The sequence below is a fragment of the Lygodium microphyllum genome, chromosome 20 (assembly GCF_053477565.2).
Source record: "Lygodium microphyllum isolate KBCC chromosome 20, Lygodium_microphyllum_v1.1.10, whole genome shotgun sequence".
In the NCBI taxonomy this organism is placed as follows: domain Eukaryota; kingdom Viridiplantae; phylum Streptophyta; class Polypodiopsida; order Schizaeales; family Lygodiaceae; genus Lygodium; species Lygodium microphyllum.
The window spans coordinates 38623098-38643230 of record NC_141154.1 but is presented as its reverse complement, the minus strand read 5'-3'; the positions used below and the strand labels follow the sequence as shown (position 1 = coordinate 38643230).

General features: G+C 43.5%; 1 protein-coding gene across 1 annotated transcript in view; it reads left to right on the top strand.

Annotated features, from left to right (window-relative positions):
* Nucleotides 1-4763: 4763 nt before the first annotated feature.
* LOC148018851 (putative transferase At1g60990, chloroplastic) overlaps nt 4764-20133 on the top strand; it is a 124689-nt gene continuing 109319 nt past the window's right edge. The window contains exons 1-2 of the mRNA XM_087701267.1: nt 4764-4796; nt 8905-9163. Of these exons, the coding sequence (XP_087557393.1) occupies nt 4764-4796; nt 8905-9163 (292 nt within the window). The remainder of the gene's footprint in view (nt 4797-8904; nt 9164-20133) is intronic.

The window sequence follows — 20133 nt, the reverse complement described above, 5'->3', positions numbered from 1 at the left end:
ACCCCCTCCTCCCACAAAATCTTAAGCTCATCGACTAATGGACGAAGATACATGTCCATATTTTTTACTTTGTAGCGGCCCGGGACGAGCAAGCTAAGGATGAGATGTCCTTTCTTCGTAGAAAGCCATGGAGGGATGTTGTAGTTGACAAGCACTATAGGCCACACACTGTAAGAAGTCGAGCGCAGACCGAATGGGTTCACACCATCCAAGGCGAGACCGAGCCGAAGATTCATTGGCTCTCGCGCAAAGCCTGGGAAGGTAGAGTCAATGTGGCTCCATGCGCGCGAATCCGCTGATATTCGTTGAACTCCATCCGTGGACCTATTCTGCACATGCCAGGTTGTCAAGCTTGCCATGGCAGACGTGCGAAACATGTGGTTTATGCGGGGGATGAGCGGAAAGTGTCTGAGAACTTTTTGAGGGATGGTTTGCCCTTGCAAGTCCTGTCGATACCTGTGAGCACCACACTTTGGACATGTCTCCATAGTCTCGTATTCATCTCGAAACAATATGCAGTCGTTGATACATGCATGGATGTTATTGTAGTCCATGCCAAGCTTCCGTAAAACATGTCGTGCATCATCACGAGACTCAGGCATGGTATTTGCAGGTGGCAATATATGATATTTCAATAACCTGAAAAAAATCATAACACCTTGAAAAAGCACAAATGTTTGCAATAATACTGTTTAAAAAAAAAACAATGAAGCCTGTGTGCAAGGTACCTGAATAACTCAGTCACACTCGTATCGCTCCAACCGTATTTTGCTTGCACACTTAAGAGTGCAAGCAATGTCTTCAACCGAGATACTCGGCACCCATCATATAATGGTATGGATGCTTCCTCTCTAAGCGGGTCAGATGTCTCAACATCCATGGGAATCAATGCATCGATCATTGCCTCCATCTCAGGCTCCAAGATTGTAGGCAGGTCGGGAAGGTTGTCTGTCTCCTCTGGCATTGACGGTATAGATGGGCCTTGCGAGTAGTCGATTGGCTCCTGCAATCCATCCATCGCACGTCCACGAACTCTTCTAATTGGCCGCAAAGGGTGCACTCCCCCTTGGGTCGAGACATCACCCCCCTGGATAGAAAATTTGCCAACAAGACCCAATCTTATTGTGTATGGTTTTCAATTAGCTTGAGAGTACAATGCATGATTAATATTAACTTCAAATTACCGTTTGCTGAAAATCCGCAATCGCCTGATCAATGATCTCAGATTAAAACTCGCCAAATCGTCGTACGTGTTCTATAGACAATCGGCGTTTTCGTCTAATTGCCAACTTGCATTGAGAGCAAGGACATGGGACACACTAATTAAGATATGTCTCGCGGTCTTGAACAATAAGACCTTCTTCGTTTTCCATCTTATCTACATTACAGCAAACGAGGCTTAAATGGATAGCTTTATGGAGATGTACGTCAAGTTGCAAGTTGACCATAAATCTTGCATTGCATATAGTAGTTGAGAGATATTCCGATGTTATATCTCGGCCTTGTATCATGCTCAAGGATTTGTTTGTCCCGGTAGATAATTATTTGTTATATCTCGGCTTTGAGTATAAGTAATCCATTTTAAAATTAATGCGCGCCATCTATGAAATTTAATAACTATAGTAATAAAATTTATTTCAATCAATTCTACTCATAGTCATAAGGCCTAAGAGAAATTATCCTATACTCAATTTAAGGGTTTTTTCTTCTATAACAATACTTTTGGGTTCATTTTGATGAAGTACCTTAATGACCATTAGCTAGGGTATCATTTTCTTTTAGTCCTTCCGTTGACTAGTTGGCATGATTTCTAATTTGGCATGCCTATAAAGTTAATACAAAAACAATGAATTATGCATATCACAATTAGATCCCCTACTTGGACATTATGAAGGAATTGACCATTTTTAAGCCATCTTAAAGAGTTACCAATGTACGTGGCCCATGGCAAAGCACATTGCATACCATTATCAATAAGTCTATTATCTTAAATTTCCTTCCCCTCCCTCTCCCTCTCTTTCTCTCCCTCTCTCTCTCTCTCCCTCTCTTTCTCTCTTTCTCTCACCCTCTCCCTCTCCCCCTCGTTCTCTTTCTCTCCCTCTCTCATTTCCTTCCTCTCCCTCTCCCTCTCTATCTCTCTTTCTCTCTCATTTCCTAAACAAGCAAAAAATAAAGTGATTTAAACATCCTCCAAGCAAAAGGGAGAGGGAGAGATACAATGCACTCTCCCTCTCTTTCTCTTTCTATCCCTCTCTCATTTCCTTCCCCTCCCTCTCCCTCTCGCTCTCTTTCTCTCTCATTTCCTCTCCTAAACAAGCAAAAAATAAAGTGATTTAAACATTAAACAAGCAAAAGGGAGAGGGAGAGAGAGAATCCACTCTCCCTCCTTCTCCCTCTCTCTTTCTCTCTCTCTCTCTCATTTCCTCCCCCTCCCTCTCCCTCTCCCTCTATTTCTCTTTCTCTTTCTCTTTCTCTTTCTCTCTTACTCTCTCGTTTCCTCTCCTAAACAAGCAAAAAAGAAAGTAATTTAAACATTAAACAAGCAAAAGGGAGAGAGAGAGAGAGAGAATGCACTCTCCCTCTCTTTCTCTTTCTCTTTCTCTCCCTCTCCCTCTCCCTCTCCCTCTCCCTCTCCCTCTCCTTCTCTTTCATTTCCTCTCCTAAACAAGCAAAAGAGAACGATTTAAACCTTCAACAAGCAAAAGAAAGAGAGAGGGAGACTCACCAATGAGATATGGCGAGCGTGGGGCGGCTTCTCTTTGCAATGAGGGCTCCTTCTCTCCTTCGCGAACAACGGCGATGGCGGCGGCGGTGGCGGCAGCAAGTCTTCTTCCTCTCCTTCCTTCTCACAAAGCCTTCGCTCTCTCCCTCGCTCTCGCTCTCAAAAGTCGAAGCAAAAGAAATGAAAACGGCGCTCGGGTTTCGGCCGTGCTTTTTTTCCTACGGCGTCGCTATTGGCGTCGCTATTTGCGACGCCAATATCCGCCGTCGCTAATCGGCGTCGCTAATTGCCCAATTCCTTGTAGTGACTCAGATTCACACAAAACAAAATAGTTCAGGTTTGGATAGCAAACAATGAGATCCATTATGCATAATTTAATCCCTTAATAATGCTATTTTGGTGTTGGGATGTTATGATTATGCTTTGGGATGCTACTTAGATTGGTTAAAGATCGATTGGCTCAATTTTGTAAAATTTCATTACTGTAATAATAGTATGGACATCAAGTTATTAACAATAACTTTATGCCTATTGAGACTTGATGCTATTCGAGTATGTCACTTATATGCATTGATGTATAACATTGATACTTGGACCAAATATGATTATGGATGGCTTTACCACTCAGATTCGAGCTATATTGGATGATTTGGAGCTTTGGCTTTACGCTTCAATTGCTTTAGGCATTGACATTACGAGTTTGAAGACTTACTTGGGTTTCATATTCCTGAATATATATTGGATTCTAAATAGTCATGTACTTGATATATTGAGCTTGGATTGCTCATTTGGTGTTTGGATTTGTATCAATGGGAGCTACAGATTTGGATTCTTTATGTAGTTGAGCTTAGTTTTTCGAGATAGTGGGACTCTTGGTTCATGTATATGCTCTCTTGTATGCTATTGGACATATTTTACCACTACATGTAGGCTAATTTGATTTAGTATGCTTTGAATATGGACACTTACATTTTTCAACAATTTGTCAGTGATGTATATGCTTATGGAATGCATGGTTTACTAATACTTTGAGTTCGTGACAATCATTGGTATTGGTGGTCTATGCTTAGTTCCTGCTAGTTACATTCTTTGTATTCCTATTGCTAGTTAGATATCCTTGGCAATGCGAGCTTGCTTTCTTGGCTGTTTGTCTACTGTGGCGATCATTACTATGGGAAGCATGATCATATTAGGCCACTGTGAGTCTCTACCAACAAACAGTAAGTCTCATGGTCATAAGGCCTCTCTTACATGCCATTACTGTGGGAAGCATGATCGTATTAGGCCATGATGCTGTAAGATATGCAATGATAAGTATAATGAAAAATGCAAGGATAAATTTAATGATCGAAGCATTGTGCCTAGTAATTCCAGCATGAAAATTATAGAGATATATACCTTGGAGTCTAAGCCCAATGATGATCACATCTTAATAACTTCTTCTCTTGATATTAGTCAGTTGGCTACTGTCTCGTCTACTTTCTCACTATATTGGTTGCTTGATTTGGGGGCTTTTTCCATGTTACCCTACATATGGATTTTCGTTTCATTCCTATCGCAACACAATAGGTTCTGTTAAACTGGGAAATGACTTAGCATTGGATATCATTGGCATTGGGGATGTTCGGCTCCAGTTTACTTTAGGCAGTACTTTTGTTTTGCATTATGTATGCCATGTTCCGTCAACTTTGACCAAATGCCTACTCTTTGCAACAGTTGTATGATGCATAATATCATGTATCCTTGGTGATTCCACATGGAAGATTACTTGTGGAAATCTTATCTTTGCTTGACGTGCCAATGTTGGCAGCCTCTATCCCTTGCTTAAGTATGGGTCTATTGACCATGTATTGGTTGTAGTTAACATACCATATGTATTTTTATGGCATCATCGCCTGGACTACATGTCCTTAAAAGGAATAAAAATGCTTTCTCATTTGGAGTATCCTCTGCCACTTCACTATAAATGTTTTGATTCATTTGATCATTGTCTTTATGTAGGTAGACACACAGTTCTCATAAGAAGTTTGGCATTACGCACATGGGTATGCCTCTGGCTCTTGTTCATTTTGATGTATGTGGTCCCATGCCTTGTCAGTCACTAGGTGGTGCAAAGTATTTTGTGACTTTCATTGATGATTATTTGCATAAGGTTTGAATTGCTATGGTGGGGCCAAGATACTACAATCATGGGTTACATTGACTCCAACTATGCAGGACATGTAGATAGTAGAAAGTTCGTGTTTGGGCATGTCTTCACTTTGCTAAAGGTGTTGTTTCTTAGATGTCCATTCCTCATCCTGTTGTGCTTTATGTACATTTGTACTTTGTCACTTTTTTTAATTCTCTCCTCACTAGAGATATATTTGCCTTTAAGTCAGAGGTGCTTGTGCCTATGCTGCCTTGCATTTACTTCACACATCATGACCACACACCTATACATTGAAAGTGGCGGGCGCCCATGATTGTCACTTTATTCTTTATTCATTGAGTGACTATTGAATAAGGGAAGGCTAGTCACATATTGTGATTGTTGGAGTTTCCATATACAATGCCTCTCTCTTTGTCTCTCACTCTCTTGCTCCATTTGCCATAGCTCTTGCTTTCACTTGTGTGCGTTCACTTAAGCTCTACCTCTCAGCTTTAAGCCTTGTTTGCTTTCTTGCATTGATGGGATTGAGTAGGAAGCATGGTCTGTTCAAAGCTATAATATGAGACAACAATGTGAAAGGTAGTTAGAACCGTAGAAGAGAGAGGATTATCTTGAAACAATATAGTTCTGCCAATGTTGCACAATGTTGTGCAAAAAAGCAACATGCAATGACTCCTTAAATGACCCATTTAAAATTTTTCTATTGTTTGAGAATTCACATAGCAACTGGGAGAATGAACCAATGGTGATAGCACGCAATGGTATCTTGAGAGCTTGAGTAGGCATGCTTCTTAGATCATGAAGCCATCAAGCTCCTTTGGGTAGATTAGGCCATGAAAAGAAAGGTAAATCCAATGAGTTTATCACAAGCTTTAAGCCTTCTTTCTTTTTTGCGTTCATGGAATTGAGTGGAGAAAGCATGGTTTGTTTAGATCAACAATACAAGGCAAGAATGTGAAAGGTAGCTAGAACCATAGAAGCGAGAGGATTATCTTGAAACCATAAGATTCTACCAATGTCACATTTTGTTTTTGTAGAGAAGCAACTCCAAATGAATCCTAAAATGACCTATTGAGAAAAAGTTCTATTGTTTGAGAATCCACATAACAACTAGGAGAATGAATGATGACAACATGCAAGCTTACAAGATCCAACAAATAATGAGAGTAGTAGGATACCAACTATAGCCAACGAGATTAGATATGTTAGTGGTAATAGGGATGTGCATGAACTTGTGGATCAATTTGAATGCAATACTGACACTACTAGTGCATTTGCTAGTCTTCCAAATGGCCAAAACCTTTTGGTTATGTCTAACTAGTACGGAAAGGAACCCTTTAATATAATAGATCGAGCCATTGCATTAGACTATAATGCGACCAAGCCACTCTTCACAAAATCGTTTTCCTTGTCTATTTGCAATAATATTCTAGTAGTAGAGTTGATGGATTTCAACAGAGAAATGATGAGCTAGTAAGGGACTATGTGTAGCAAAAGGTTTCCTATGAATGAGACATTGACTAACTGCGCCATATTTAAGTCCTTAATCCATGGGATTAGGAACATGAGCATATTCTTGCTATTTATTGCAAACTCTATACTCAATTATAAGGTCTTGAGCACTATGTTCAATGTGGCTATAAATATCAAATACAAATTACTTGAGATAAGCAAAACCATCAGCAAGCTTGGAAGAACCATAAGTATGATTTACTTGAGAGAAGCAAAACCATGACCAAGATTGGAGGAACCTTGGCTTCAAGGTGTGGAGATAAAGAGAAAGACGATAGAGACAAGAAGCTTTAGAAAATAGCTAGAGAAGAGATTTCAATAAGTTATGAGAGCCATCAAGATGCTCATCAATAAAGTTGAATAGGTGAGGATGAACCCTCACTATACATGAATAAGTAATTTAGTGGAAGTGCACACATAATCATTCATGGCATGAATGCCCCCAAGACATGGGGGGATAATGCTACATCCCAATTTGTAATGTGGTAGAAGATGGGGCACAAATGCCCTCAAGGCTAGGGGAGGCCACATTATATACCATTGTGTACTGTGTAAAAAGATGGTGCATGAATTTTTTAAAGACCTATAAAGGCAATGTAATATTGCATTTTGTACCAAGTCAAAAACAATAGGGCATAACTAGTTTAAAACTTTTTGAATTGAGCCCCTCTCAAAACTTTAGTGCTAATACTAAAGACACTCTATGGTGGGGAGGCAAGTGGGAAACATGTGATGATAAACAATATGAATTATATATATATAAAGAAATAAACCTATCCTTAGTAGCAAAAATAGCTTCAACAATGTGTCAATGCCCATATAGGAATCCTTCTTAAGCAAAATTCAAACCTATGGAAAGCCTTTAAGATGTGGGTAGAAGGCCTTGAAGCCAACACAAGTACATTTTGGAGCTCATATAAAAGACTTAAACATTCATAATTTGCAAGTTTTAGATCCTATGATAACTAGAGTGACCCTAGTTTTTGAAATGTGAAAGTCCTCACCAAAAGTTCCAAAGTTGCCAAAATGTAATAATTCACATGACACCAAACCTCAAATTTTAATGACCATTAGTCCCCTTGTGACCTCTTTGAACTATGATAGTTAACTTTCATAAGGTGAAGCTAATTGGCTTTGCATAAAGTTGTGGCTATTAGTAGACATCATAAAAATACACGAATTCGAGTGTGAAAGGATATAAGGAAGAAGACGATAGATATTGCCACCACATGGTGGAGAATCAAATGCATAATAAATGGGCTGGAAGAGGACAAGAGGTATCACCACCACATGGTGAATGTAGAAATTACATGACACAGCAAATAAAATATGAGCAAGGATTAGAGAACACATAGCAAATATGAGAAGAACAAATATTGCTTTAATTTCAAATGAATTGATACAAAGATGGCTCTATCCACCAGTGTGCTTCCACTGTGACGCTTAGATGGTGATCTAGATAGATGATAGGCGAAGAGGTTAAGGGTAGTTGTAAGAACTTTGATTGGGTGAAAGATAGATTGATGATGGCTTTAGAAAGGTTTTCCTTTTATAGATTGGGAAGGTAGTCTAGTCAGCATCTTCAACCATAATATGAATCTTTCCCAGCCAAGGAATATTCCCTTTATTGTCGGGGGTCATATCCTGCAACTTGATGCATTGTGCCTCGAGTTGCTACCAGCATAACTACTCTATCTAACCCAAAGGCTAGATCCACAAAGGTCACCTTTTTGCCATCCAATCACATAGACCTCATTTGACATACAAGTTAGGACCCACCCAATGTCTGTGCTCACAGATAGCTTCTCCTCATAACGGGGGCATTACAACTTAGAGCACCATGGATCAATGGTGGTGGCAGCTTATGAGGGTGGGGCATTGAGCATATCTAACAATAAAGAGTCACCACCACATGGTCTACTTGATGGACATGAGAGGAATAGTTAATGGAAGTGATATGAGGGGTCCCTTTTGCAACTTTTTAGACTTTGAAGTCATTAGAGTGGTACTTCTATAACTTGTTTCAGCTTCGACATCATTGGAGTCTATTGAAGTCTCGATTTCTTGCACCAATTGGATTGATTGTCACAACTCCAATAATCATGACTTTGATTTCCACCACCATAAATTCTATTTGACCCGAGTGGGGAGGGGCTCTAGTGACATATGGACAAGCCTCTTAGGGTATCCTTGTTTTTTATTCAATGTATGAAATTTGAGATTAATGGTGGGAGATTCGACCTCATTCACTTGAATGTGCATCATATTGAAGGATAAGATCCCAGAAAGCTGCCTAATTGTGGGTTTTGAATTAAGAATGTCCGACAACTTGCATCACTTTCCCTTGGTTTCATCGTTAGGTATCTCATCAAGTTTTTTCGAGTGTTTGACTCGAGTGAGCAAAAGGATGGGTTCCCATGAAGGAAATATTGGAGCGGGGCAACCACAAGGCGCTCCAGCCAGTTGTGTATAACACTCGTTGGCAACCCTGGGGTCCTTGTTACTTGCTGAAGAATAGCTCGCACGAGCCTCTCGACTACCGAGAGGTACATCTCTGCGCCATCCAGACAACCATGGAGGCGATGAGCGCGTCCCTGTGTTGCCTTCCGACTCCTGCCGCCTCCTGTACGCCCGGGGGCAGCAGACGGGCATTGCATTTTCGACTAGCAGACAGCAATGTCTTCCACAACCACAGTCCCCTCGTGCTGCACAAGAGAACCAGTCTAGTCGCGTCTCCTCTCGACCTTGCCTCTCCATCCATCGACTACGACCTGCACGTAAGTCCCTCACCCTCTCCATTCATCTACCAGCCCTGAAATGTGCAATATGAATAGTTTGGAGATGAAAGAGTTTTCAAGGTTTGCAAACCTGGTTTGTTGGCTGGCCGTCTTAAGAGCGCAGAAGCAAGCATGGATTACGGCTGAATGAGTGCCCGCTATCTGTTCACTTTTTGCTGTCCACCCTCTAACATACAATAACACTAATTAACCAAGAATTCAGAAAACAAAAGAGAGCAAGGGAATACGAGAGACAACAGTTCATTACAAGAGAATTGGTAGAGTCTCACACACTCTTAGCCTTAGAGCCTACCATGTACTTTTCTGTCATACACGTAGTATAGTTTTCTGTCATACACGTATACGGAAAGAAGATGGAAGAAGGTGATGGAGTGCTGGCATTGAAAGGGAAGGAATGATTAGAATGTGGGGGATGATCACAAGAGTGTTGGAAGGAGCACTCCCGACATGCCTCTATAATAGATTGTAGGGCATTTGGCCAAGAAACATGTGTGAAACTGAAGGAATAACACTTTGATCTGAAGGCAATACAAGGCTGCAAACAGCCACCCCTTGCTTGTGTGAATGCCATGGCAGTGAGGGCATTGAAGTGGTGGTAGGAAATGATGAAATTTGATGGAGGAAGATGACAAAGGAAATGGAATCCATATACCAAACATGAGACAATCACATACAATAGTGAGTTGTTTGGGCTGATGTGAGCACTGGTATGGCACTGACTCCTCTCCAACAGGACCTACTTTGGAAGATTGCAAGTAATGAATGACTATGTTGGAGAGGGCCAGACATTAAATATACCAAAACCAACAAAAAGTCTGCCATCATAAATAGTAATAAAATATGCAGGTTGATTAGGTAAAATGCCCAGACAACCATAAATTAGGCCCCAATAAATTAGACACCTATAGAAAGAAATGCATGATAGTATGTCCAACCCACAACACATGCATAGACTTACTGATGAGCTGACTAATCTACTAAAACCCTCTCTTAGATCATGAGTTATCTAACACAATACAATGATGCAATGATAAGGAACCATCAAAGTCCATACAACAGAGACCATTAGAATAGGACCATGGATACCCAAGTAGTGGGTGATCAAGCGACCACCAAGGTGCCTTGGAAAGAACATGATGTGGATGTCGATCATACCATCTCTTGAAAATAGAGAAGAATCATAGTAGCTCTCTATGCTTGTCAACAGTGCCTTGTAATAGTATACATGATTATCATGTCAATAATGCCTATGAGCATACATGACCATGGATTCCCTACCTCTGGCCAAAGTGCCAAAGTGTTCTCTCATGTGAGCTTGGACTAGGAGCCAATCTTGCTCTCTATCAAGAAATAGCCCATCATAAACTTGGAAGTGAACTTGAGCTCCGAGATTTCAACATCTACCAAACTTTAATCAATGTGGAAGGAAAGTCGCTCTTTGGATCCTTTGCACCTATATATTTATATAGACGAGGCTCACTTGGGTGAAATTCTTTCTAAATAGTTTCCAAAGTATCTTTTATCTCAAAGTATTCATCATCAATGCATCATCCCTTACTCCTCACAATAAAATGGAGTAGCGGAGTGAAAGAATAGATCGCTCATGGAGATGGCAAGATGCATGATGAAGGGTAAGAGTTTACCAAATTCTTTTTGGTTCGACGCTATTCTTTGTGCCACTTATGTCTTTAACAGGTGTTTCACAAGAGCTTTGTTCACCATCACTTCTCATGAGGTAGGGATTGACTCCCAACCTTCTCTCCCTTTGTTAGCAATCATGTTTGTGATGCATTGCCATCTCTTGCTTGTGAGCCTAAATTTGAGTCAGACAAGGACGTTAGGAGCTTTGACATGTCTATCATGTGTTTTGACGGAGGAGGCGAATGGCTGCGATTTGCCATAGAGGCTGCAATGTCAGCATTTTTGGTAGCAGTTAGAGCTGCTCATTTAGTTTTGATTAGGTCGATTGCATTTTTTTTTGCTTAAGGCTCCTAGTCGGCTAGTTTTGGCCCTTTTTGGCTATTTGTATCATTGATTTGTGTGGGGTAGATTCATTATTCTTTATGGCAGGTTTGCGCACATTCAGATTGCTATGTTTTGTTCCGACTTCGGTGAGGACTTCTGGCTGCACACGTTGTCCTCATCACTGTCACACAGGTGTTGTCATCATTATTCAGCTTGATCCGGTGCCATGCCCTCATTGATGCCTTGGGCTGCATGTAGGGATTGATTAGTCCTCGTTGTATTTAGCTTTTCTTCTTTGTTTAGTGTAAATCATTTCTTCTCTTCCTGCTTTCTCTCCTCCTTTCCTTTTCTCGTGATTCTCTTCTGTTGCGCATGTTCACATGGTATCACCTCCTACATGAGGACTCAGAGTTTCCAACCAAAGAGGAGACCGCACTGTTGTTGAAAACTCAAATTTCAGCCTACTGGTCGCTGTTGTAAATGCAAAATTTTTGTGTTTCATAGGTGACATTCCACAAAGGCAAGACATTCACACCCCTTCTTTGGCAGGTGTTGTTGATTTTCCCTTTGTTCAGGCAAAACGCAACATCTTTTGTGTTGTATAGAAATGTCTCATCACCAGTTCCAAGGCTTTGATGACTTAGATGAGGAGTCTATTCATACTCCATTTGAGAGGTTGTGTGATCATCGTGAGGATCGGAGGTCCCAGCGCCATTCTAAACAGAAGCCTCTCTTGCCAGGTCACATAGATTAGAGCAGCCATCTCCTCCTCCCTCTCTTCATGTCTCCACAGGATTGGGCACTACTCAAAGAATTGGCAAATTCAAATACCATCTTCTATGGAGGCAAAGTACCCAAGTACTTTATTCTACAGCTATGGAGGTAGTTTGGTTTAGTCTGATGTTGGCCGAGATTGGCTCAACATAGATAGGACCCACTCAACTATGCATGGATAACCAGAGTGCCTTAGCTTTGGCAAAGAACCCCGTGTTTCATGCTCGCATGAAGCACATAGAGGTTCTATATCATTATGTCTGAGAGTGGTCCAGGATTTGAGAGGGGTGTTAGCCTACCATTTTATTCTTTCAGTTTATCATCTTCTTGTTGTGAGCTTTGTCAGAGTTTGACGGAGACATTGGAGCTCTGATTGTGTTTTCCATTCGATTTTGTATGCATTTCTTTTCCTAAATCAGTGTTAGGTATGTTTGTCAGAGTGCAGCGAATGTGGACGCATATGGACAAGATAGAAAGACGATGAACGTGAGAGAAGAGGGAGAGAGAAAAGAGAGAGAAGAATGCAGAAATTTGCAATCAATGAATGCTGAAATGAAAGAGGGCAGATGTGTAAGGGCTATCGATGTATCATCTCGAGCTAGATCTCTCTCACCAGCACTTGAAATACAAGTCATGGAGGGCAATTGCCAAGGGGCAACATATAGCATAAAAAGAATGCAATAAAATATAGAGGGTGGTCAGCAAAATTAGTGATATGATGTTGGGCTGCCATGTGGCATTGCCCTTGGTGCCCAAACATTGTGACTACTAAAAATGCCTAGATACTTGATAGGAAAATGTGTAACTCCTCTTGAGGGAACTGACTGCAACAACTATAGCCTGAGAATGCTAGTCTAGGGGATGACTAATTTGTAACACCCCCTCAGATCTTGGACACAGCATAAGGCTTAGGGATTTGGAGTGCTGTTGAAGAACAACCTGAGAAAGCGCCTTCGTAAATAAATCTGCTAGGTTTATAGTCTCATCCAAGATCTCCTCTTGAATGAAATGGTACTATATCTCAATGTGCTTCGACCAAGCATGAAACACAGGGTTCCATGCCAAAGCAATGCAACTCTCATTGTTGCAATGAAGGGTCAAGTAACCTCTGAAGCCACATTGACTCACATGTGGTAGAAGATGTTGCTCTATACTCTGCCTTTGTGGAAGAAAGGGCAACTATGAGTTGCTTCTTGCTACTCCACGAGATAACACCTGCACCCAGAGTAAAACAATATCGTGTCCTTGACCTCTGTTGGTCAACATCTCTGGCCCAATTTAAATCCGTCTAGCCTATAAGAACCAAAACCCAATTTGTAGTACCTGCCAGATAATGAATACCAAGATTGGGGGTTCCTCTCAGGAATCGCAAAATCCTCATAGCAACTTTCCAATGAGCTACCTTAGGTTCACTCATAAACTTGGTCTACAAGCCTACAAGAAAGCACAAATCAACTTGAGTGTTAAGAAGCCAAATCAAGGACCCAATCAACTATGTGTAGTGGTTGCATGGGCCATAGCCTTCCAATTCGGATCCATAGGAGGAGAAATGGCCTTACATCCCTCCATTTCAAACGTAGCCAAAAGCTCTTGTACATATTGCTGTTGGGAGATAAAAAATCCCCCTCAGAGTCTAGTAAATCTGATAACCTAAAAAGAAATGGAGAAGGCCCATATCCATCATCTTGAACATCTTGTGTAGTGCCTGCTTCATTTGCTTGACCTTTTGGGCATGGTCACTTGTGAAAATAAGATCATCCACATAAAGTGCGAACTACGCATGCCCTCAAAGTGAGGTGTGGACATACTACTAGGGATCAGAAGAGGAATGCCCATACCCCAACTTCCCTTGGAAGAATGAGTCTATCTTCTTGTTCCAAGCATGTGGAGCTTGTTTGAGGCCTCTTCAACATGTATACCTTTCCATTTGATAAGGAAAAGCGATGAGGTTGCTCAACATAGATTTTCTCTTTTAGATCACCATTAAGGAAGGCAGACTTCATATCAAGTTGGTAAACTAGCCCAATGAGGAGGAGGTTGATACTCCCCTCGGCGCTCTCCTTTTGTCGAAGTTTGGAAGATCTATCAGGGCCGACTTTGTGAGAGTGCGCAACAGGAGAGAGAGAGAGAGAGAGAGAGAGAGAGAGAGAGAGAGAGAGCCTCTTCACATGATGGCTTTGTGTCATCATGTATCTTGTAATCAAGTAATCTTGTATTTTTTTCGTAATTAATACAATTACCTTTTACGAAAAAAAAAAGAGAGAGAGAGAGCCTACCGTCTATGTGTCCCGTCGCCCACGTCGCCTGCAGCACTATGCGCCCTGTTGCCTCGCCGCCTGTCGGCTGCGCGTTCCGCCGTCCATGCGCCAGGCTGCCCCGTCGCCACGTCGCCAGACCTCCTAACCCTGCCCCTGCTGTCGCCTAGACCTGCGCGTTCTGACGTAGCGTGCCGTTGACGCCTCGAGCTAGCCCGCCTGTCCCGCCCCTGTTTGCCTGTGCCAGCCGGAACTTGCTCGCCTGCTGACGACTGCCCGCCTGCGCCGCCAGTGTTCGTTTCCCCTGCATCAGCGTGCAGCGCCCTGTGGCCCCGTCGACGCCCGAAGACTCACCTCCTTCCGTTTGCAGAAACAGATCAGAGAACTAATTTGCTCCTGTACACAGAGAGAGAGAGAGAGAGAGAGAGAGAGAGAGAGAGAGAGAGAGAGAGAGAGAGAGAGAGAGAGAGAGAGAGAGAGAGGCCTGCGTGTATCTGCCTCCCGTGCTCTTCAATCGGCCTCTGCCCGACATACGTACTGATACAAGATGGCGGGCTTGGATCTGGATTTTATAGACCGAACGGTGGCAGCTCTTGGTCCGGATTCTGATACGGAGGAACCAGAGGATATGGTTCCGTGCACAGAGGAGCTGCCCCCTGCTTCTGACCTCCAGCCTGCGGGCAAACGTACCAAGCATACCTCGGCCGACACAATGGATCATCAGGATCGTTCCTATGCTCAGGTTGCTTCGGATTCTGTGGACTCTCAGAATGTTGACTGGGAGCATTTGCTGGAATTTGCCAACATTCTACTTGGCGATTATGTTCAACATAATCAGGAAGTCTTTTCTGACTCTGCAACAACGGAAGATGTTCTCGAAGCCACTGTGGACCCGAAACATGTCTTGCTCTCCTTTTCAGTGTTTTATGAACGTGCTGTGATACTCTTCTTCACTGGTCGGATCCCACTCCTTTCCCGTATTCGCCAGTGGCTGCACAGTTTGCTACAAGGGGAATGTGTTGAAGAGATTTTTATTGGGCCCCGGGGGTTTTTTGAGGTGCTGTTGAAATCTGAGATGCACCGTGCTGCTCTCCTGTCTAAACTGCCATTGTTCGTTGATCGCCGTCTGGTCCATGTTGTGCCATGGCGCCCAATGGCAGATTTTCAGCGTCTGCTGCAACCTGAATGCCCTGTGTGGGTTGAAGTGGAAAACTGTCCGGCTGTTTATTGGCCACTGTTAAAGGACGCCATGGCCGCTGTGGGCACTGTTCTGGTCCCCCCAAGCCTAAGGGCCATGAATCGCAACCGTCTATGCATGTTATGGGACACTGCTAGGAAAAGGCCTACGTGGTTACGTATCAATTGCTCTGGCATGCATCCTTTACATTTTCGTTTGAAATGGGGCAACTTTGCAGGCCATTGCTTTCTGTGTGGAAAATTGGGGCATTTCATGGCTGAACGCCCAGAGAAGCACCACACTTCAGATGCTGAGCATGTTGCGCTGCCTATGGAAGACATGGTGTGTGATGCTCCGCCGCAGGATGCCACCCAGCCACCTCATGTCTTGGACAAAGGGAAACAACAGGTCTCGGGTTTGGATTCCCGTGGCAATGACTGGGTGGATGTAGGCACGAAAAAAGGCAACAAGCTTGTTGATGGCATGGTGGATACTGTGCCTACTGCCTCACCAGATCCCATGCGTACGTATATGCGCAGGAAATAAATGTTGCCTTCAGAGCACTCTGCTCCTGCTATGGTTTCTTCTGCTCCCCGTCAACAGCCACCTGGGAGAGTGTATTTGGATGGCCCAAAGGGTCCACCTGCTAAGCTGGGTTTTGATACTAAAGGTAACGTCATTACCCCCTGGGATCGTCGTTATCCCCGTCCCAACTCCAAGTCAGCGGATATGCCATCTACCTCCAAAGCTGGTCGTCAAAACTCTTTTGCTGTGTTAGCCGACTTTTTGGATGAGGGAGTCCTGGATATTCTCGCAGAAAAGGTCAAATCGAGGCAAGCTGTGCCTCGTACCTGATTTTCTTTGGAATACACATGAAGATCGCCACGTGGAATGTGCGAGGGATTTGCTCTCGCCACAAGCAACATGCCATGTGGACTGTATTGCATGAGAATCAGTGGGATGTCTTGTGTGCTGTTGAGCACAAGAGTCACGGTGAAGCAGGGAAAGTTGTGGATTGCCATGGCTTTCGTTTGTTCTATGCAGGCACACATGCCAGGCAGTATTCTGGTGTGCTTATGATTGTACATGAAAAATATCAGCCGGTTCTTATTAAGAATGATGTACATGGCCGCTTTGTGGTCATTGAAGTTTTATTCGAAGGAGAGATCTTATGGTTACTCGGCCTCTATGCTCCGAATGATCCTTTATCTCGCCGGGAGCTTTGGCATACTTTGCAGACTTCTTTGTCTCTTGGCAGACGGGGTTTTTTGATGGGGGATTTTAATGTGTGTAGATTCTTCGCAGTCCACATTAGAGCATTCGGTAATGGATGGGCCGGAACGTCGTACATGGCAGGAGTTGGCTCTTGCCGTTCTTAAGCAAGATCTCTGGTCCTGGCTGCACCCGTCTTCTACGGGGTTTACTTTCCATTCTGCCCAGTATGCGACAACATGGTCGCGGTTAGACCGCATTCACATCATGCAGAATGATGATTTCCTTCCTGAGATGCTCGAAATGAAAGTGTTGCAACAATATGCCTTGTCGGATCATTTCCCTCTCCAGCTTGAGCTCCTTGCACAACCCATTGCACCTTTCAAGCAATTTTTGGATAGACTCCCTTTGCGTTTTAACTCGTCTTATTTGAAGCATGCAATCTTTCAGGGCTATATGCAGCAATTGATTGATCGATTCCTATTGGATTTCTCATCTCAGGGCACTGCTTCGTTTGAAAGATTGCTCTCTAATGTGCAGCGGGTTGCTCGGTAGTATGGGATTCATCATGCCTCTCTTTCTCGGCGGCGTCGACAAGCAACGGAGGACCTTCTGGCTTTGGTTCATTCTTTGCTGGCGGACACTCCAGATGATGTATTTCTGCAGTCACTGGCAATGCGTCTGGCTGATCTTAGTAAAGAGTTTCAGTTAAAATCTTATCAGCAGGTCAAATTGCAACATCTGACGGAGACTTTGCAAGATAGTGCTTGTCAGACTCATAAGTTCTTTCGAGTTCTCCATGCCTCTCCTGCCCGCGAGAATATGACTAGACTCCAGGATGCAGACAGGCAAATGGTCCTTGATCCGCAGACTATTGTGGATATGTGTAGGAATTATTTCCTCGACCTTCTTGGTTCCACTTCTCCTCCTTCAGGCCAAATTGCTCATGCTCGTTCAGTCTTTTATGATCTGGTCCGCAATCAGGTTCCGCAGGACATGCAATCTATTCTGGAGGCAGATATTTGTGAGGAGGAGGTTATGGACGTTCTGTTACACTTGCCCAAGGATAAAAGTCCTGGCTGGGATGGTCTCACCAATGAGTTCTTTGAGTTTTTTGCCACCCAGCTCGCGAAACCATTGACGGCTTTGTTTCAGCGGGTGTGGGAATTGGGGATCATGCCGTCCTCATGGAAAGAAGTCTTATTAAACTGCTTCCAAAAGTTCCTTCGCCGTCCATGTTGAAACAGTGGCGTCCAATTTCTTTGATGGGTTCTATGTATAAAATCTTTTCCAAAGTAATGGCGAACTGGCTCCATAAGCATCTTCCTGCCATTATGCATCCTCTCCAATATGGTTTTATTAAGGGCAGAAACATTTTGCACAATGTATTAAATGCACAACTGGCGATTGATTATGCAAGGCATTCTAATCAGGAGGTCGTACTGGTTCAATTGGACCTGGAAAAGGCTTTTGATTATCTGGATTGGTCTTTCATTGCAGAACTTATGTCTGCTATGGGCTTTGGTGCTCGGATGTCTCGTCTGATCTACACTATCAGTGATGCAGCGTCTTCACACGTCATGCTGAATGGAGGCGTTACCAAGCCAATTGTCCTTGCCCGTTCTGTCAGACAGGGGTGCCCTTTGAGTCCCCTCTTCTTTGCCCTTGCGACTCATCCAGTTCTTTCGATGTTATCTCACATGGCAGCTTCTTCTCAGTTGGCTGGATTGTCGCTTCCCTCTGGACAGCACTTCATTAGTCAATCCTTGGCTGATGACAGCTTTATGATTCTACGTGCGGACAAGGATAACCTTCGCAAGGCATTAGATGTTTGGGCTCTCTTTGGTCAGGCTTCCGGTCTTCGCATCAACGCTTTGAAATCAGCCATTCTCAGCTGCACGGAGTCGGATTTGCAGTCATTGGATTGGCAGGGAATGGTTTTTCCCCGTGGCTCCATTGTCAGGCATCTTGGGTACCCTTTGGGTGTTGATGTTCCCCCAAAGCAGCTACTACAGTGGATTTCGCAGAAACTGGTGGCTAAGTTTATGTATTGGAAGTCTTAGGCCTGGCCCTTCCCTGTTCGCCTCAAAGTAGCCCAGACAATTATGTTGCCAATGCTCACATATTTCTTGCCATTGCTGCCCTGGACTACTACTACACTGAATGCTCTTACTCAGTCTATTCGTTTCATGTTATGAAAGAAGGATTCTTTGCATGCAGGCATTTCCTGGATTTCTTGGCCGCATGCGTGCACCCCCAAACGCATGGGTGGAGGGGCTATTTTAGATGCCCAAACTCATATGCTGGCACTCCGCTGGTCTCTTTTTCGCGCCATGTGTTCGGATCATCATCCATGGGTTGTTATAGCCCGTTATTTTATTGAGGATCACGGGCTTCTGCATGGTAATACTCAAATCCGGAGCTCTTGGTGGCATGTTCTTAATGCCGATTCTCGCTTCTCCAGTTCTTCTTCGTCTCTGCTTGCCCATTTGGTGTGTTCCTGGAGACAGGTCCTCCGGAAGGCGCAGTGGCATCCAGCGGAGGATCGCTTAGCTACTAATTCTTTTCAATTGGAACTGTTGGCAGTCTCGCGGTTGATTTCGTGGGAAGGTAAACATGAGCTTTGACCAAAATTCAACCGCATGGCACGTTTGGGCTTAACTTCGGTAGCGGATGCCACCCTTGCCAGTCGCAATGTATTGATATCGTTTCGTTCAGCCAGGAGGCTTTTCAGGATCCCTCGTGGATACAGGTATTTATGGGAGCAGCTTTTGATGGTGCTCCAGAGCAGACAACCCTTTCCTGCCCTTGCTACGGATCGTCCCTGGCAGGACTGGGACTTTGAAGGCCGGCTGAATTTAGAAACGGCTTCAGCTAACCAGATGTATCATCTTCTGATTAAAGATCATCAATGGCTGGTTACTAAAGCTAATACTCTATGGGGATTGCATAAATCCAGGTCATGGTGGAGGGCAACTGTGATGGAGGGCTGGTTGAACAAGACACCCTTCAAATATAAGGTCTTTCTTTGGACGGTTATGATTGGTGGTCTTCCGCTTGCTTCAGCCCTTTCTAAGCGTCGAATCTCCAACGGCAACTGTTTCTTTTGCACCACCACTGTGAAATCTGCCCGTCATCGTTTTATTTCTTGCCCCATCTCTCAGAAAATCTGGTCATTCTTGTCGGCCGTTTGGCGAGCGGTGGTTGGTTTCTCGCTACGCCCGTTTGATTGGGTTTTTGCACGGCCCAAATATCCCACACCGACACAGCCTCATATGAAGATCTTGTTTCACTTTCTTCAATATTGGGGCTGTTGGCATAACTGGACCATTCGGAATGCTTTTCTTTTTGATTCCGCCTTTAATGTTCAGCGGCATATTGCGCGGCTTAAAGGTCTCTTGTATTGGCAGATAGATCTTCTCCGGCACTCTGACATGCTCCCTCGGGAGGACTTACGTCCCTGGCATATGGCAATTTCCTCTGTGTCTTTGCCATGACTTTGTAACTCTTTGGTTGTCTGGTTCTTGTAGAGAGTCAGTGTGTACACATGATGGGGTAGAGCCATC